Consider the following 19,158-nt stretch of genomic DNA (forward strand, 5'->3'; position numbering starts at 1 on the left):
CATTGTCCCTGTCCCACCCACAGCTGGCGAAGAATGCCAAGTCAGACATCATGCTGAAGGACCTGTATGTGGAGAACTCCCAGCTGATGAAGGCACTGCAGGTCACTGAGCAGCGACAGAAGAGTGCAGAGAAAAATAACTTTGTCTTAGAGGAGAAGATTACAGCCCTCAACAAGCTCCTTCGTAAGATCGCCCCTGCCTCCCTCTCTGCGTAGCAGTTCCCTGCTACTCAGAACAACGCTACTCCCCAAAAGACATTGACAACTGTGAAAGACGTCTTAAGTTTCCTTCCCTTAACCATCCCAATGAAACATTGATGCGTAATATGGCAGGTGGTCCACAATGATTCTGTAAGATCCATAACAAAATCACTGTGTCACAACTCCCTCTTGGGATGGTGTGTTTGATTGCACACAATTAGCACAAGTTATTTGGGTAAGTGGAACAGCACAAGACTTAAGTGTTTTCAGCCACCAGGGTATTATGCATGTACGTTATTTTTTGTGTATATTTTTTTTGAGGTTAACGCAAGACTCATTTTTTGTGAAGGCCAATCAAAGTTCACATTAAGTATTTTTTTCTGTCTCTGCAGAGGCAGGCAGTATAACATTCCAGTTTGATCATCAAACACACTCAAGGTACTGAACTTAACGTTAAGTCTGTCAGACTGTATGAGATGAATGGTACTGTATGCGAAAGGCTGAATCCTAATTTAATCACAAAATGAATCAAAGAAAAGGTTTAGCAACTTTTAATGAAGTGTTCTTTGTGGTATTTTAAATTACCAACCAAAAGCACAGTATTTACAAATGTAAAGTTTTGATACACATCTGCACAATGTTCAATCCTCATGCACTGCTGTACAGTCAAACCTTTCATTCCTAAACTATTTGAGTTTATGTTTTGTCAATCGAACAATGTAAGTAGGTAATTATTGTAAAAACACTAACATGCAAGCTATGGATTTGTTATGCACTACAATCACTCCACAATTAAAGTAAAACAAAACTGACCAAGTAATAAATCACCTACAGATAAGTATATTTGAATTAATTATTGTTTTAACAATAGCATCACCTTATGCATTTCAAAATAGCATCACCTTATGCATGTCTCACTGAAATGGATAATCCTCTGCTGAAAAAAAAGGTAATATAGTTCTGGCATTTGATTCAAGACATGATGTGCTCCAAGACCCCCTGGCGAATCAACTGCTCACACTTCCATCGTGGCAGGAAGTGCTGCGGAGACAGAAGAGTCTTTACACAATGTGCAAGTATAGTGATGGTTTTCACATATAATACTTTTTCTTTTTTTATACCTGACTGTTTTTCTTCAGAAGAATGATGGTCCCGTCGTCTATTTCAAACTCGCCATGATCTTTTAAACAGCGCACCTATGGAGAGAAATACATGGTGAGAAAAACTAAATGGCGAGAGGGTAAAATCAATAGAACATGACCAATATGTAAAAATATCTAAATGAAGACCAAAGGAAGGAGCACCTAATAGTCAAGGGTTTATGTGCTGCAGTTTGAATTAATTGATACAGTTGATGAATAACGCCACAAGTGGCGCCTACCAACATTCACTTAGACTCTGGTCAGGTCCTTGCGGGCATGCAGTTCCCTTGTGTATCTTACCTCAATGTACAAACTCTTTGGAGGTTTCATGTCCTGTGTTATGTCAAGTCCTTCCTCTCCTCCAAGTGACCTCATGAAGGTAGCCAGTGACTTCTTGTACTGGTTAAACCATTCCAACTATTCAAAATTAAACATGACATTTTAAGAGTCAGATGCCATCACCCTGCCATCTTCTGTCCAATTTGTTTCTTGCCTTTGAAGGAAAGAAACATACCTCTTCTGCACACATGTGGAAGCGGATGTTTGTGGGCAACACACTTCCGTACTCCCACCTCAAAGTCCGAATGCGGAGGAGCCTGTCATAGCTGAGGAGAAGAAATGAGCAATGATGTTGTCCTATCCTAAGAAACTATGATATGGTCAGTGTAACTGTCAACAAAAACATTAGTAGTGATGATGAGCTCAAAATCAACTCATCACATCAGGCACTCACAGGTAGGCAGCGATGCAACGTTGGTTTCTCAGCAGACAGCAGTGACGAAACTTGATGGTTGGAATCAGCTCACTTTTTCCCTCAGACTTGGCTTCATTGCTTTGAAGTGTGTGAAATAAAATGTATTTGTTAAAACCCACAAGGTAATTATTTCAGAACTCGATGGGAAAGAGACACATTCAAATATAAGAGAATGTCAATGTGTGACAATGTTTAATGTCTTAACTCACACATCACTTTGATTCTGCTCATATAATGCTTTCATCTCCTCCAGCACCTGACGAATACCATCTTCCTGCAGAGAGCATATATGCAAAGAAGGTGTCAGTTAGTGAGCAGTAATAAAAGTCAAATGACCATGTAGTCAGTGGCATTATAACCAAATTGCTAACAATCAAACTGATCTAAACGTCTTCACTTTGTATTCATAATCTGGCTAGGTTGATGTTAGCTATTACTGAGTGAAACGCATTCTAGTGATGGCTGGCTAGGTTAATATTAGCTCTCAAGAACCTCAAGTCAGAAGAGCAGGGCAAGGAATAGGGCTGCACCATATGGGCAAATAATTTACTTGCGATTTGTTTTTTAACCAAATATTGCGATTACTTGCGATTTAGATCAAAACACGGTACTGTTGGAATCATATATCATCTAAATAAAAGTAGTATTTAAATCACATGGTTGGTGTTGTTTGGCATAACAACGAATGAAAAAGCCAGGTACCGTATACGTTGTTGTGACAGAATAGGAACAACGTGTTGGTTAGAGTTTCTCAGGGGACCCTGATTACATTAGAATTTACATTCACGGCGTTAAAAAAAATATGCAGCCTCTTGCACATGTCCATATAGCAATCGCGATGAAAATGCGATGAATTGTGCAGCCCTAAGGAGTTTGATATAGCTAAGCCATTAATAGTATATGTTATGTGCGGCAGTTGGGTGTACTAGGTATCACGTGTCAAGACAGTGTTGACTACTGCATCGCTAGAGTAAACTAACAATCTAACTAGTTAGCAATTCCATCTGCACGAATGGCTACAAATCCAGTCCCAAATCCGTCCCATTTCCTCCCAAATCCATCTTTATAACCTGCTGAATGTGCCACTTACATTGAATGCAGGCAGTTGACCATCGCCCATCCGGTGAAGTTCTCTGATTATTTCGATTGCCTTTTCACAAAACATCTCTCTTGGTAAATGTTGTTATAAATGAATAGGATACCGTATATCAAGTTAGACTTAACAGTAGGCTAAACCTTACACTCGCATTAAATGAGTGATTATCCTGTAATTATTTCACCGTATCTAGAATGATGTGAATAGTTACTGTCGGACAGCGGCTGAGTTTTCGCGGCAAAATGCTTTGTTATGATCACATAGGCGGAAACTATGGGTACCGATGAAAGACAAACCGTACCAACCCACCACACCTGCTGCTGTCACCGCTGGCGGACAGCACATTACCGGTGTCCTCACTTGTCATGTTAGTTTGATAAAACAACAATAACAAAGGTATTGTATTTTTATCATTTTCATTTTATTAAAACCATAAATAGTAATTGCATTCGAATACAACAACAAACATCACGTTGTGTTGCTTAACTAGCTAGTGTTTAACGCGAAACCACTTGCTGTCAGTTTAGGTTAGCTGGTGGAGATAGTTTAGATGTCACAGTTAATATGTTAGCTAGTTCAATGTTGGAATATATTGGGTTTTATTCTGCAATACTATGTAGTTAGTTACTAGCTAGATAACTGAGGTGGTGTGTTTTGAAAAGTTGCTAGGTAGCTCTAAATGGCGAACTAGCTTTGTAGCTACATTTCCTTTAAAAATATGGCGTACTGGTCTGCTCTGATTGGCTTAAATGTGAACCCAGGGGAAAGGTTGATTTGTCAGCTGGTCTCTGCAGATATCGGACTTCTACAAACAATGTAGCTAGCAAAAGTGCTGATAGTCAGCGGTGCTTTGGCAGAAAACAACGGCACCCTGACCTCATCTTTACCCGGCTTCTTACGGAGAATTCGTTGCCAAACTACATCACCGGCACTGCCTAGTATTGCTGTCAAATTAAATGCAATAGTGATAGACGGTGTTTCACCTCCTGTGTCGCTTTTCTTTCACATTGTGCTTTTACATTTCAGTGATGCGAAAGCGAAATAACTCGCTCACCGTGGACCATGACAGCTCTTCCACCAACACATTGCTGGACAGCAGTCCGGATTTAAACTACTGTCACAAGAGAGGGGAAGGGGTTCCTGAGCCTTGTGTGCCATCTAGCTCGGAATCGGACAAAAACATGGGCAGACCATTTCGAAGGTAAGAAACGTTTACACCATGGAAGTCTAATAGGCAACCTACATTTATCCAGCCAGTACACTAATCTCATTACTGTTTTGTGGAAGATTAGGGGTTCAAGAATAGAAATGTGTATTTAACAAACATACTTTAATTCAAGCTTCTACTCCAGGCGGGCAGACATGAGGACACAGTCATATTTCAATATTGTAATCACATTATGCCTGCACCTTTTGATTAGGTTATAGGAGGGACATTTCACTGTGAATACATTTTAAGTTATATGGAACAGTTATCCATCTGCCTCCGGTCACACAGGTTCTACTGGATAACTTTAGTTGTCTTTTGTTAGGAGTGGAACTGCTTGGGGTGGGTGTGGAACGATGTACATACCGTAGGCACAGTGCTGTTGATATGCTGTTATCTGAGGATGGTGCTTTGAGTTACATCTTAAGACTTATAGGTATGCCCACATTACTTATGGGATTACTGTGTTTTCCAAGTGAATACTTTATAATCCCCTTATTATACACTACATGACCCAAAAGTTTGTGGACACCTGCTCATCGAACATTTCATTGCAAAATCATAGGCATTAATATGGAGTTGATCCCCCCTTTGCTGCTAGAACAGCCTCTACTTTCTGGGAAGGCTTTCCACTAGATGTTGGAACATTGCTGCAGGGACTTGCTTCCACTCAGCCATGAGCATTAGTGAGCACAGGCGATTAGGCCTGGCTCACTGTCGGCGTCCCATTTCCTCCCAAAGGTGTTTTCGATGGGGTTGAGGTCAGGTGTCTGTGCAGGCCAGTCAAGTTCTTCCACACCAATCTCAACAAACTATTTCTGTATGGACCTCGCTTTGTGCACAGGGGCATCGTCATGCTGAAACAGGAAAGGCACTTCCCCAAACTGTTGCCACAAGGTCGAAAACAAAGAATTGTCTAGAGTGTCTTTGTATGCTGTAGAGTTAGGATTTCCATTCACTTGAACTAAGGGGCCTGAACCACGAAAAACAGCCCCAGACCATTATTCCTCCTCCATATTTTTACAGTTGGCACTATGCATTGGAGCACACAGTTGGCGTTCTACTGGCATCCGTCAAACCCAGATTCGTCCATCGAGCTTCCATATGGTGAAGCATGATTCATCACTCCAGATGGCTGGAGAGCTTTACACCACTCCAGCCGATACTTGACATTGTGCATGGTGATCTTAACATTTACATTATATTTAAGTCATTTAGCAGATGCTCTTACCCTTCTGTGTGGCTGCTTGGCCATGGAAACTATTTCATGAAGCTCCTGATGAAACGGTTCTTATGCTGACATTGCTTCCAGAGCCGGTTTGGAACTCAGTATTGAGTGTTGCAACCGAGGACATACTGTTTTTAAGCACTTCAGCACTCGGTGGTCCCATTCTGCGAGCTTGTGTGACCTACCACTTCGCTGCAGAGCCGTTGTTGCTCCTAGACGTTTCCACTTCACAATAACAGCACTTAGAGTTGACCGGGGCAGCTTTAGCAGTGCAGAACTTTGACGAACTGACTTGTTGGAAAGGTGACATCTGATGACGGTGCCATGCTGAAAGTCACTGGTCTTACTGAAGAGCTCATTCTACTGTCAATGTTTGTCTATTGAGGTAGCATGTCTGTGTGTTCGATTTTATACACTTGTCAGCAACAGGTGTGCCTGAAATAGCGGACTCCACAAAGTTTCAAGTGGTGTCCACATACTTTTGTATATGTAGTGTATAAGGGCTCTTCATGTAAGTGGACTAAATGTCAACCCTATACTTTAAGCCTAGTTATCCAAATGACAGCTCAGTTGGACTATATCTAGCCTACTGTATCTAATTATTTTCATCAAAAATGCACAGCAAGATAATATGCTTTTATTTAATCAAACTAAAAACAATAAGTAGCCTACACTAACATCCCACACAAATGGGTATAAGTCCCTTCGAGATTTATTCTTGTACAACATACCTGTTTTATGCATTGTTATTGTGACCTGTTTCTGAAAGAAGTACCACATTTCAGACTATGATGGAATTTGAACTTGTAAGTGTACTGTATTCATGAAATCCATGTTGATGCATCAGTGATCATCAAGCAAATGTGATTGCTATTGCTGTCCTCTTCACATTCCAAGACTAATTTTGGGAAGTGTGATAAGTCATTCTAGCCTAGTTTGTGGTTGTTTTTAGCCCGGCGCTCTTATCTTGAAAGACCAGTCTTCAGTTCACTCGAGGGTAGGGGCTGGCTTGAGGTGACTAGAATACTCTGATTAAATATGCAATAGCCTCGGTCTCCTTTCAGAACCTTTGCCTGTCACCAAGGTTAGGTAGAGTGAGGGAGATGAGCTTTGAGGCTTGTTTAGAGCCCTGTCCACTGAGTCTGAATACAGCTCTGTCTCGACAATAAATAAGCTGTGGCTTGACATTGGTTCTAGTTAAGAAGGCATTGCATTCCATTTGTCTGAGCTAGTCATTGTGGTTTGGTGACTGGTTATTAGAGACTCATGAAGAGGTATTTTTAGTGCCACGGTTCTCAGTCCTTGAAGCTCATGTAACCACTTGGACTGATGCCAGTTCACATCAGGACAGTGGTCAGGTCCTTAGTCACTATCCTGTTCAGAGAACTGTAATTCAGGCCAGAACTCAACACTGCCATGTTGGAGTGATTCACATTTGAGTTGGCTGGCTATGATGATAAAAATAACAAGCTTGCTGGTTAGAAAACATCCTTCAAGGGCACCTCTTGTGATCACTGAACTCTACTACGGTAACTGGGTGGGAGGACAGAGGACCATATGATTGTGTTCTGGTCATTGGGGCAGGTGTGACGTGAGGTCCTGTTTTTTAATTATGGTGATAAATATTCTTCTGGATGTGACATCTCCATTGCTATTCTTCCCCTCTTCCGGAGAATAAATTATATTCACTGATTTTGTTTCCTCGGGCAGGGGTGTTGGCCAGTTAACCTTAAGAACGCTATTAAACTGCAAGCTCCAAGGTATCAAAACTAGGCTAGATTAGAACTTGCTCAAATTTTCTGTTTAGGCTACTGCTGCTTCAAACAGTCTTTTCTGGGTGTGAATGTGGGTCCATTGATGGGACATCTAATAGAAACGTGTACAGGACAGGACCATTGCATATAGGCACACTGCTAACTTGCACTGGCATCACTGTTCAAACAATTTACAGAAGGCCAGCTGGAAAGCCAGGGACACGCATTAGTGCAAAGGAAATAAGAACCGAGAGCAGAATGCACAGTTTCCCTTCCCTCCTGTGGGATATGAAGCGTTACACAGCGACTTTCAGTTCCCACTAGGTGCTCCTCTCAACATTCCCCTCTTTTACCCACACTGCAGGAATAGGCTTCCCAGGGTCACTCTGTTTCCTTGGTGTCTCTTGCCTACTTGGTTTATTGAGGTGTCATGTGTTGTACCTGTCAGCCTATTCCCACAGCTGCAATCTGTCAAGATGACTGCACTGTTTTTTTTCCCCCTCTCAATTTTGTCAGATTTGCAATTGGCAAGACTGCTAGCTGCTGCCCTGTCAGTGCGTTAACCTGTTTCCAATAAACACACTGGAATCCGTCAGACCCTGAGACACAAAGGTCTTGCAGATCCACTTCCTGTATTTTGTGTATTTTTGTCTCATTACATTTTTAGCATTACTTTCCTCAACAGAAAGTCCAGAAGACATTGTCTGACCTTTTGGCCAAATTTGGCAGCAAATGCCCAATTTCTTAATCAAACTATTAGGCTAAGTTTAGAGAGATTTATTTACTCTGCAGAAATGAGTGCCAGTTCCTTAGCCTATTTAGCTACAGTGGTCTCTTTTTGCCTTGATGTCTCAGCCAGCCAGTTAGTCTTTAGTGGTCTAGGCAAGATATTGCAGGATGGACTGCACCATACATTTCTTCTGTTATTTTTTTCACTGTGTTTCTAGACTGAGAGTGTAAAGGATGTCACGCTGCTTGCTTAGGGAGTACCACTTCCTCACAATTTGGCCCATACCGGGCACGAACTTAGGATCTCTGCCTTGCTAGCACACGTGAACACCCTGAAGTGTCTCACCAGTCAGCGACAACCTAGTGTAACTTCAGGCTGAGAAGTAAGTTTCACTCATTCCCATGTGATACATGAGGAACTAGCTGTTCTGTGTGCTACTGCACAACCGTACAGGGCTGTTGGGTGGTTCATAACTACAGTATGTGCAGTCACCTTTAGATTCATGAACTGACTGTACTAATGCACATGAATAACTCCTCCCACCACAACTGGCTGACACATATATATATATATATATATATATATATATATATATATATATATATATATATATATATATATATATATATATATATATATATATATATATATATATATATGCGCACACACACGCGCGGGCAAAAAAGTATTTAGTAACCACCAATTGTGCAAGTTCTCCCACTTAAAAAGATGAGAGGCCTGTAATTTTCATCATAGGTACACTTCAACTATGACAGACAAAATGAGAGAAAAAAAATCCAGAAAATCACATTGTAGGATTTGTAATTGAATTTATTTGCAAATTATGGTGGGAAATAATTATTTCGTCAATAACAAAAGTTTCTCAATACTATTATATACCCTTTGTTGGCAATTGCAGAGGTCTAACGTTTTCTGTAAGTCTTAACAAGATTTTCACACACTTCTTGGTATTTTGGCCCATTCCTCCATGCAGATCTCCTCTAGAGCAGTGATGTTTTGGGGCTGTTGCTGGGCAACACGGACTTTCAACTCTCTCCAAAGATTTTCTATGGGGTTGAGATCTGGAGACTGGCTAGGCAACTCCAGGACCCTGAAATGCTTCTTACGAAGCCACTCCTTCGTTGCCCGGGCGGTGTGTTTGGGATCATTGTCATGCTGAAAGACCCAGCCATATTTCATCTTCAATGCCCTTACTGATGGAAGGAGGTTTTCACTCAAAATCTCACGATACATGGCCCCATTCATTCTTTCCTTTACACGGATCAGTCGTCCTGGTCCCTTTGCAGAAAAACAGCCCCAAAGCATGATATTTCCACCCCCATGCTTCACAGTTGGTATGGTGTTCTTTGGATGCAACTCGGCATTCTTTGTCCTCCAAACACAACGAGTTGAGTTTTTACCAAAAAGTTATATTTTGGTTTCATCTGACCATATGACATTCTCCCAACCTTCTTCTGGATCATCCAAATGCTCTCTAGCAAACTTCAGACGAGCCTGGACATGTACTGGCTTAAGCAGGGGGACACGTCTGGCACTGCAGGATTTGAGTCCCTGGCGGCATAGTGTGTTACTGATGGTAGGCTTTGTTACTTTGGTCCCAGCTCTCTGCAGGTCATTCACTAGGTCCCCCTGTGTGGTTCTGGGATTTTTGCTCACCGTTCTTGTGATCATTTTGACCCCACAGGGTGAGATCTTGCGTGGAGCCCCAGATCGAGGGAGATTATCAGTGGTCTTGTATGTCTTCCATTTCCTAATAATTGCACCCACAGTCGATTTCTTCAAACCAAGCTGCTTACCTATTGCAGATTCAGTCTTCCCAGCCTGGTGCAGGTCTAAAATTTTGTTTCTGGTGTCCTTTGACAGCTCTTTGGTCTTGGCCATAGTGGAGTTTGTAGTGTGACTGTTTGAGGTTGTGGACAGATGTCTTTTATACTGATAACAAGTTCAAATAGGTGCCATTAATACAGGTAACAAGTGGAGGACAGAGGAGCCTATTAAATAAGTTACAGGTCTGTGAGAGTCAGAAATCTTGCTTGTTTGTAGGTGACCAAATACTTTTTTCCCACCAAAATTTGCAAATAAATTCATTAAAAATCCTACAATGTGATTTTCTGGATTTTTTTTTTCTTCTCATTTTGTCAGTCATAGTTGAAGTGTACCTATGATGAAAATTACAGGCCTCATCTTTTTGGGAGAACTTGCACAATTGGTGGCTGACTAAATACTTTTTTGCCCCACTGTATACGGTCCAATATGACCATGTTGCACATAACATCAAACAAGTAATTTCAGGTGCTCTTTGCCAGCAACTTCAATGGGTCTTCGAGGCTTTGTAGTTGGTTCATGATGATCTGACTGGAAGGAACTTCGCACACAAGGGTGACAAGTGTGAATGTTCTGTGGCTGTGCCTGTAAATCTCCAAAGGGAAATTGTGCTAAGCACCCAGTATCACGTTTAGTGAGGAAAAACTAGGGTTAACTAATTTAGTGTTGTTGCCTTCCCCCATAGCATGGTGGCATTAATTCTGCTTAAAACCCAAGTATTGATTAGCTTATAGGGGTGCACATGTACTAACACCCTGTATTTGCTTCAGATTATGTCAGACTGTGCCTGCCAGACCTCCTAGCTAATAAAATATTGCTTTGTAATGCCCTTCATACCAAACCACAGCATGCAGATTTAAAAAAAAATTAAGTTTCTGTTATTTATTTTGAAACAGGGCTGTGATTGCTCTGGCTGACTGGCCCTCCCATGAGGGGATTAATTATTTTGGTCTGATTGGCCCTGTCCAAGGCTGTTTAGGCTCAAGCGGCTGGAATCGGCTGTGTCATGGCTGTTATTTTAGGATCCCTCCAGCCCTCTTGACAGCTCTCCCATTGCTAGCAGAGGATTTCTATTTCTCTATGGAATATAGTGTGGGTGTGCTCATCGCAGAGGCTCATTTTTAGAAGCCTCACTGAGAACATGATGGCCAGCTCTCTCGTGGGCTGAAGTATTCCAACTTGAAGTTGAGACAAGTTCAGCCTCTATGGTGTCAATGACCAAGAAGAATCTGGTTTCAGACACGAAAGCTGTTAACCTTGGAGGTGCTTCTCCTGCAGCTGCTGCTTAATGTACAGTAGTAGTCAAAGGGTTTGAATATATTTATCTGCCGAACCTAGCTCGAGTGTTGTTTTTTATTATACTGCAAATCATATTCTGCTGTGAGTACCCATCTGAAGTGTATATTATTTTGGTCCTTGGAGATCCCTTTTGGTTATACCTGACCCCTGACTGTCTCGTAGTCTTGCTCTGGTCCTAGGGCTATAGGCTGTTCTTTTTCCGCCCAACCAGACAGGGTGGCATTGACACTGCTCAAAGCCTCTTCTCAAAATCCCATGTCAGACTGCATTAGTTATCTCCTGCCCTGATTGGCCCTACTTTGGCAGCCATGGCTCTGTCAAGGTCCTGGCTGTTACACTGTCACCTTGGACAGGGATCGGGGGAAGGGAAGTTCTCTACAGGGAGCTGTGGCGAAGCAGCACTGGCCACAGGATGGACTTCAGTCTTCTGGATGAATAGCTGAATGATAGTTAAATTAATTTAAAACCACACTGGCATGGTATTGTCGCCTTGTTTTACATGGATAACATGGCTTTATTGAAGTCCTTATGAATCTGATTAATGAATGGTTAGTGCAGCAGGTAGCATAGGTGTGACAAGGGGAAAATCTGTCTGGTCTTGAACAACCTTAATTTGCCATACTACTATGGCTGCCCCTGTAAACAACACATTTTACTGCACCGATCTGGTGTAAGTGACAATAAAACATATACTCTCTGCCAAGCGGATGACCAATGTGATCTAATGCAATGTAGCTTCATCTCGTCATGTCTACCAGGCTGTAATCAGGTCCATATGGCAGCAGGCCCCTCCGCTGAGCTAAATGTATTAACGCCTGGAGGCCAGCTAGCAGGGCAGGTGTTGTCCTGCTGTCTTGTTGCACCACTGTTGATCAACAGTGCCTCCTGCTGTTATGCCTGCATAGGGTGGAAACAGGCAGATCTGTTTGCGTAACCCTTGACTGAATTGTTCTCTACATGGCAATTAACCTTCAGCCCACCGATGGTTCAACTGGAGGTCTGTCTGCAGTAGGTACCCCATAAGAAAACGCTGGGCCCCACGTGCCTGTGAAATTAGACCACCATCTGTTTGGTTGGCATGACTGGTACACTGCTTGTTCTGAACAAAGCAAGAGTGCTGTCCGCTTGGTCAAAACTGGTCAGCCTTGTGCTCCAGTTGGCTGAACATGCATCTGCCACAGTGTTCAAAACCTATCTTATTTGTTTCATTATCTGTGGAGGAGGATGATGGGCATTTTCTGTTATATCCCTCTGGTATATGTACTGGTATGCACACTCAGGCAAGCGTAACATACTATTGTCAAGTACTGACTGGCTATGGTGTATTTATTTGTGCAGAGTCGTCTGCACATGACAAATTAAACCATGCACATGTTAGTCACAAAGCAATGTTGGTTTTATTGAGAGGGTGGTGACTGGTTAGGGCTATGCTAGCCTTGGAAGCCCAGGCTTCTACTGTACTGTTTGAAAGCCTGGGGAAGATCTCCTTTCAGAAAGCAGATAAAAAGGGGTGGAGTACAGCAGAGTCTAGATGGGAACGAGTGACGCATTGCCACTTATCAAGATTCCGCATGGATGGAGTTCAAGAGACTTCCAATACAAAACGAATACTCCATAGGCTACTAAAATATTGTCTGACACTGTAGGAGAAGAGAAAAAAAACACAAGGGAATGCCTCTATCACAGAACAAGGAGCCAGATGTTTCACCGGATGTATAAATCTGAAGCATACGGTTGGAATTTCCACTCCCCACCAATTATGTTGAGAGGAAGCCCAGTGGCCGGCAGTGGGAGAGTATGGAGCGGGATTGAACTGGGCCGACATTCTGCAGATATTGTCAAAGAAAATCAAGATCTCGATTAGTTTTCTGTTCCCAGAACTACATCTCTTACGAACAGAGTGCACTAAGTTTTTTTTTGGGAAAAAAAATGTTACAAGGAGTGCAACTTGGGACAAATTTAATTATTGCTTACATTCACTTCAGAGGTGTTCCCTAATGTTGGGCATACGCTACACAACTTCTAACAACTTCGACGTGCTCACATTTCCCGATTTCCTGGTCCCAAATCTTTAATTGCATCCATCCTCAACCCCAGGACGTGGGTGCTCACATTACACAATGATTCACTAGTTGATCCTGATCCTGCTCTTCTGTCGTATGGGGGTGTAAAAAGACATGTTTACACGCAAACAGCGAGCTGCTTTATTAGTGTGCAGAAACATCAAAGAGCAGAGGCGCAGGATATGGACCCGCAAATTGTTGTTGGGCAGACTTGGACTATATGGACTTTGTATTGTACAGAGGGAATTGGAGGTAATGGAAGACTTTTAATATTGAGAAGGCAGCTGTGTTCTCTCTACAGCTCTTCCAATCTTTCATCACCTTGGTCCACACAGTTCATGTTGTTGCTCTTTTCTTCACCATTGTTTTGGTCTCACATGCTGAGTGCTCAATGGCTATTGGCAGCAGTCCTTGCCCAATCGTGTCATAGCAATGTGCATAAAACAAGATGCACAAACCAAATTTCTAACATGTCAGAAGATTTTTGGGACATCTGACATCTTGAGTCTGGAGAACGGAACAGCCGTCATCGGTGCGTCCTTGACCCCCCCCCCCCCCCCCCCTCAAACTAGTCCAGAAGATTTCACCCCAATCGTGTCTGGGATGGCAAAACGTGGCGCATTTGTGTCGTGTATGCCCAACATAACGGAAATATGCAAATACATGCTAGAACACGCCAAGGATCTCGCTAGCTTGTGCTTGGGTCTGCCTACTATGCTTAATATGCTCCCATTGAAATCGACACAGATGAACTATCTTGTGTTTAGTTATACACTGAACAAAAATATAAACTCAACATGTAAAGTGTTGGTCCCATGTTTCATGACCTGAATAATAAAAATAAATAAAGGAATCCCAGAAAGTTTCTCATTTTATGCACAAATTTGTTTACCTCCCTGTTAGTGAGCATTTCTCCTTTGCCAAGATAATCCATCCACATGACAGGTGTGGCATTTCAAGAAGCTGATTAAACAGCATGATCATTACACCTGGTGCTGGGGACAATAAAAGTCCACTCTAAAATGTGCAGTTTTGTCACACAACACAATGCCACAGATGTCTCAAGTTTTGAGGGAGCATGCAATTGGCACGCTGACTGCAGGAATGTCCACCAGAGCTGTTTAGAGTGAGAATTTAATGTTAATTTCTCTACCATAAGCTGCCTCCTCCTTAGGGAATTTGTCAGTATGTCCAACCAGCTTCATGACCACGTGTAACCACGCCAACCCAGGATCTCCAACTATCTTCACCTGCGGGATAGTCTGAGACCAGCCTCCCGGACAACTAATGAAACTGGGTTTGCACAACTGAAGAATTTATGCACAAACTGTCAGAAACCGTCTCAGGGAAGCTCATCTATGTGCTTGTCGTCCTCTCCAGGGTCTTGACCTGACAGAAGTTCGGCATGGTTAATTTAATTGAGAAATGCTCACTTTTGGTGGCCACTGGCACGCTGAAGTGTGCTCTTTACGGATTAATCCCAGTTTCAACTGTATTGGGCTGATGTTAACATTGTGAACGGAATTCCCCATGGTGGAGGTGGGGTTATGGTATGGGCAGGCGTAACCTACAGACAATGAACCCAATTGCATTTTATCGTTGGCAATTTGGGGCCCATTGCCGTGCCATTCATCTGCCGCCATCACCTCATGTTTCAGCATGATAATGCACGGCCCCATGTCGCAAGCATCTGTACACAACTCCTGGAAGCAGAAAATGGCCCCTTTTTTTCCCCCATGGCATACATACTCACCAGGCATGTCACCCATTGAGCATGTTTGGGATGTTCTCGATCGACGTGTACGACCAAGTGTGCCAGTTCCCGCCAATATCCAGCAACTTCGCACAGCCATTGAAGAGGAGTGGGCAAAAATTCCACAGGCCACAATCAACAGCCTGCTTAACTCTATGCGAAGGAGATGTCGTGCTGCATGAGGAAAATGGTGGTCACACCAGATACTGACTGTTTTCTGATCCACGCCCCTAACCTTTTTTGAAGATATCTGTGGTCAATAGATGCATATGTATTTCCAGTCATGTGAAATCCATAGATTTGGGCCTAATGAATTCATTTCAATTGACTTATTTCCTTATTATGATCTGTGACTCAGTGAAATCTTTGAAGTTGTTGTGTTATATAAAAAAAATGCGAGCGCTGAAGGCCACCATTTCCATTCAAAACTCGAAATCCAAATCTGAAGTTCGCTGGACTTCCAATTGTTGAGTGAATGAGACTAGGGCTATGCTATTGACCAGTCATAAGATACTGTGCAACCAGAATAACCATTCCTTTGTAAATAATAAGAATTTAAATGCACTATGAAATACCTTATGCAGGGCCAGTCAAGCTGTGAAGATGTACTTCTTTGCTGTGCCAAATACAGCCGTAAGTTGGATGGGTGGGACAGAGGTGGAGCTAATACAATGCATCCAAATTAAGGCGTGGATAGTGTTTTTATTTTAATTTTATTACTCCAGTGTCTAACTTGATGTCTCCCTCCCAATCTCTCTCTTTCTCGCAGTGGCTTCTTGATAACGCAGCACACAGTATCTAACAGGCTCTCTCAAGCACTCTGCATTATTCATAGGGCCAGAGAGAGTTCTGTGTACACTCCAAGGGGTTTACCATGTCTGTACTTGGTACATTTGTGTGTGTGTGTGTCTGCATTTTGTTAGAGCTGTTAGATTCCATCTCTGGCAAAGCTGGTCAGGTAGAGGCTGAAAACAACAGCAGATGTAACAAACATCTTACATGTGAATGTAAGTAGGCTATTTAAGAACTAGGCTAGACTAAATGGAGTAGGCCTAGGTTTATTTCTGGCTTTGCTAATATAAAAATAGAATTAATGAGCATTAGTTAACCTTGTCTATACTACGGAGTCTGTGACTGGATCCTTTCATACATATTCATTAAAGTGCAATTTAGTCCAGGGTAAGACTTAATTTAGGTCAGTTGAACTGTCCATATTATATATTTTTGGTGAATAATTCATTGTACGCTATTCCCACTGACATGTCTGTAGTGCCATAAAGCAACCTTTCCTGTGCCACTGCACTCATACAGTAATCATACAGTATCTCCACTGCTTGCTTTACGTTCATCACACATCTAGTAAATTACAGGTTATGACACACCCCCAGTAGTGAATACAGTTCCCCTGGCCCCCCTCCCTGACTGATGCTCCAGCTACACATCATCATGACATACAGTATCCGAGTCCCCCGGGTGCACCGGGCCGTAGAGATCCGTTATGCAACATGCCAGCGAGACGGAGGGAGGGCAGCAGAGGGTCCGCTCCAGCCCTCCCCTGACCTTTTTGACTTTGAGAGACATGAGCACATCCTTGAATGCATCCGTGCCTCTTGCATATTGTCACACTGGGGTCATCTCTGTTCATTTCATTGGCGTCTGTGGGGTCCGTTTCACGGATTGGAGGACGTTTGTTTTGTTCCTCTGCTGCAGGGTGTGCTGTTTGGGCCTAGTATCTGTCAGGGACTTCACCCTCCATGTGGGGTAAGTTATGCGAATAAGGCATGTCATCAATATTGGAGGAAAAACTAAGTGATTTGTCCATAGCCCTAGAAGGGAGATGGGTGACTTCCTGACTATCAGCAGTCCCTCTGTTATTACAGCAGCTCTCCCAGAGAGAGGATTTAAAAGGATAGTCCTATTAACTTGCCATAAAGTTACACATTCTGTCCCAAGCAAGACTCTAGGAAATACGGTGTGCTCAGAGAAGAGCTGACACCAATTTAGACGTGATACATCGTGGCGTATTTCATTATGCCGTATGTCATCTTCAGAGCCTCGCTACTGAACGGACAAGTGTAACCGCAAGATGCCATTTATTTTGGAAGATTGCAAAATATGACCTATTAATTCAAGAAAGGATGAATGTTTTAGGTGATAGTAAAACATGTTTTGTTACTTTTTCATCAACTTGTTTCTCTAACTTTATAGCAAGTCAAGCTGGCTTTTACTGCAGGTTTAAGATGCCACTATATCTAGTGACCTCTCCTAATAATTGTTATAAAACAAACGTCCTTATCACATTAAACTTAAATGGGAACAACAGCCAGTGTGTATTTAACATTACTATTAAAATAGTACTCACTTACAGGAATGGTTAATTGTTTACAAGTTGCTAGCTATCCCATAAAGCCATCACCGAAAACGTGCAGAGTTTTGGTAACTTCCTGTTCTTCGACACTGGCTGGACTGAAGACGATGCTTATTTTGGAACATTTGAAAGTATGCGGCATCCGTCTCGCAATGGAGCCTTCAACCTCAAGGGGGTGTTGCGATTCCACTCCATTGTGGACGCCCCCATTTGAAATGCATGACATACGGCGCAACGTAACATTATTGGTAATGTGAATGAGGCTTGATTCTGACGGCCATGTAGAACTTCCTCATTATAAAGGGTTGCATTGAGCAAGGCTACGGTGCAGTGTGTTTTACACAGCATTTTCCTGTCTGATATTTTTAACGTCTCTCTGAAATGGCCAGATGTCATGATCTCCACTGGTCCCGGGTCAGAATTCTGCAGTAACCTCAGACTGACGTCTAGCTGGATGAAACAGTTTGGAAGGAAGGGAGGAAAGGTGCAGGTTACAGGCTGTAACGAGGACTTTGTCATGACCCTCTTTGAACCACATCACCCTCTGATAGAACCAAGCAACATCTGGTTTTACTCTGTATGAACAGGGAAGAGTTGTTATTTCCTAAACAGTCTGAACTCTGAACCCCCATCCTGATAACACTATGATCTAGGCTTAATATTTAACTATTTTTGTACTGTACACATCTGTGTGTAATTGGAATGGATAGCAGACTTAACTGTTATTTTTATTTAACCTTAACTAGGCAAGTCAGTTAAGAACAAATTCTTATTTACAGTGACTGCCTAGGAACAGTGGGTTAACTGCCTTGTTCAGGGGCAGAACGACAGATTTTTACCTTGTCATTTCGGGGATTTGATCTAGCAACCTTTCGGTTACTGGCCCAACGCTCTAATCACTAGGCTACCTGCCATCTCAAATCTTAATGTTTTCTACTTTAGTTTTTGAAGATCAATGTAAAATGCTGACATTGTCTCTCTCCCCTGCGTGTGTGTTCCAGATATGGCCTAATGGGCAGATTGAAGAGGATCCTCCTGTGGGTGCTGGGAGTCTATATAACCATCCCCTTCCTCGTCAAACTATGCCCCTCAATTCAGGCAAAACTAGTATTTTTAAATTTTGGTGAGTATAGATATAGACACCAGTAAGGTATGTTTTTTTTCCGTTTTTTTTCGATCTAGTGTTTTGCATTGATTTAAGAATTCTTCAATTTAAAAAAAAAAAAACATTTTATGAGACTAAATAAGCTTGCTTCATCAGTTAGCTCTGGCCTCGTCGTGTTTCATTTGGTAGGTGGATACTTGTAGCTCATTTAGTATGTGTGCATACTGCATGCATAAGCAAGGGTGCATGTGCTAATGTGTGCACATGAGAACCTGCTCATCAGTTGAACCTGAAACCCAACACAGCATGAAACTCCAGACAGAGGCAGTTAAGAGGGTGTATATTCCATCTGCAAGCATGCAATACACAGCCTTCACTGCTCCCTCCATCTGATATGCAGTGTGCGTGTGTAACTGTAGTAGTTTCATGCATTATAGGCAGCAATGGGCAGGATTGCATCTAAAACATTGATTCAGTAGTACTGAGTGGTGTGTTGTGACCACGTCTGATTCTAATTACTTGGTTTCAACCAATCAGTACTGGAACTATCCATTGTAAAACATGTAACCCCATCAGATTTGAACATGGTTTTCTGTCCCACTCAGTGACATCTG

The 19,158-nt window shown here is 42.4% G+C and overlaps 3 protein-coding genes across 6 annotated transcripts in view; 2 read left to right on the forward strand and 1 right to left on the reverse strand.

Moving 5' to 3' along the window:
• Positions 1-2,101, forward strand: part of ninl (ninein-like) — a 44,023-nt gene extending 41,922 nt beyond the window's left edge. Inside the window, exon 28 of one of the 2 annotated variants that reach the window (XM_046358823.1) lies at positions 24-2,101. In XM_046358823.1, the coding sequence (XP_046214779.1) occupies positions 24-215 (192 nt within the window). In that variant the 3' untranslated portion in view covers positions 216-2,101. The remainder of the gene's footprint in view (positions 1-23) is intronic. The other variant, XM_046358824.1, reaches the window with a different exon arrangement.
• On the reverse strand, positions 736-3,530 carry gins1 (GINS complex subunit 1 (Psf1 homolog)). Its single transcript, XM_046358829.1, has 7 exons — positions 3,187-3,530; positions 2,306-2,370; positions 2,076-2,174; positions 1,857-1,947; positions 1,643-1,759; positions 1,322-1,396; positions 736-1,241 (listed from the first exon to the last, which is right to left on the reverse strand). Exons 1-7 carry the CDS (start codon positions 3,259-3,261, stop codon positions 1,173-1,175), a joined length of 591 nt encoding a protein of 196 aa, XP_046214785.1. The 5' UTR covers positions 3,262-3,530; the 3' UTR covers positions 736-1,172.
• The window catches only part of abhd12 (abhydrolase domain containing 12, lysophospholipase), a 28,143-nt gene continuing 12,422 nt past the window's right edge, over positions 3,438-19,158 (forward strand). Inside the window, exons 1-3 of one of the 3 annotated variants that reach the window (XM_046358828.1) lie at positions 3,438-3,588; positions 4,219-4,393; positions 18,441-18,562. In XM_046358828.1, coding sequence (XP_046214784.1) covers positions 4,221-4,393; positions 18,441-18,562 — 295 coding nt within the window. In that variant the 5' untranslated portion in view covers positions 3,438-3,588; positions 4,219-4,220. Of the gene's footprint in view, positions 3,589-3,971; positions 4,394-18,440; positions 18,563-19,158 lie in introns of those variants that run through there. The other 2 variants (XM_046358826.1, XM_046358827.1) reach the window with 2 other exon arrangements.

This window comes from Oncorhynchus gorbuscha, linkage group LG08 (genome assembly GCF_021184085.1).
Source record: "Oncorhynchus gorbuscha isolate QuinsamMale2020 ecotype Even-year linkage group LG08, OgorEven_v1.0, whole genome shotgun sequence".
NCBI classification, from domain to species: Eukaryota; Metazoa; Chordata; class Actinopteri; order Salmoniformes; family Salmonidae; genus Oncorhynchus; species Oncorhynchus gorbuscha.

Bases quoted from the DNA above. Each gene is read 5' to 3' on its own strand.
- gins1 (XM_046358829.1), bottom strand. From the start codon at position 3,261: ATGTTTTGTGAAAAGGCAATCGAAATAATCAGAGAACTTCACCGGATG. The intron at 1,397-1,642 runs GTAAGATACACA...TTCTCTCCATAG, and splicing joins CAAAGAGTTTGTACATTGAG to GTGCGCTGTTTAAAAGATCA. The intron at 1,242-1,321 runs GTATAAAAAAAG...CTGTCTCCGCAG, and splicing joins TTCTGAAGAAAAACAGTCAG to CACTTCCTGCCACGATGGAA.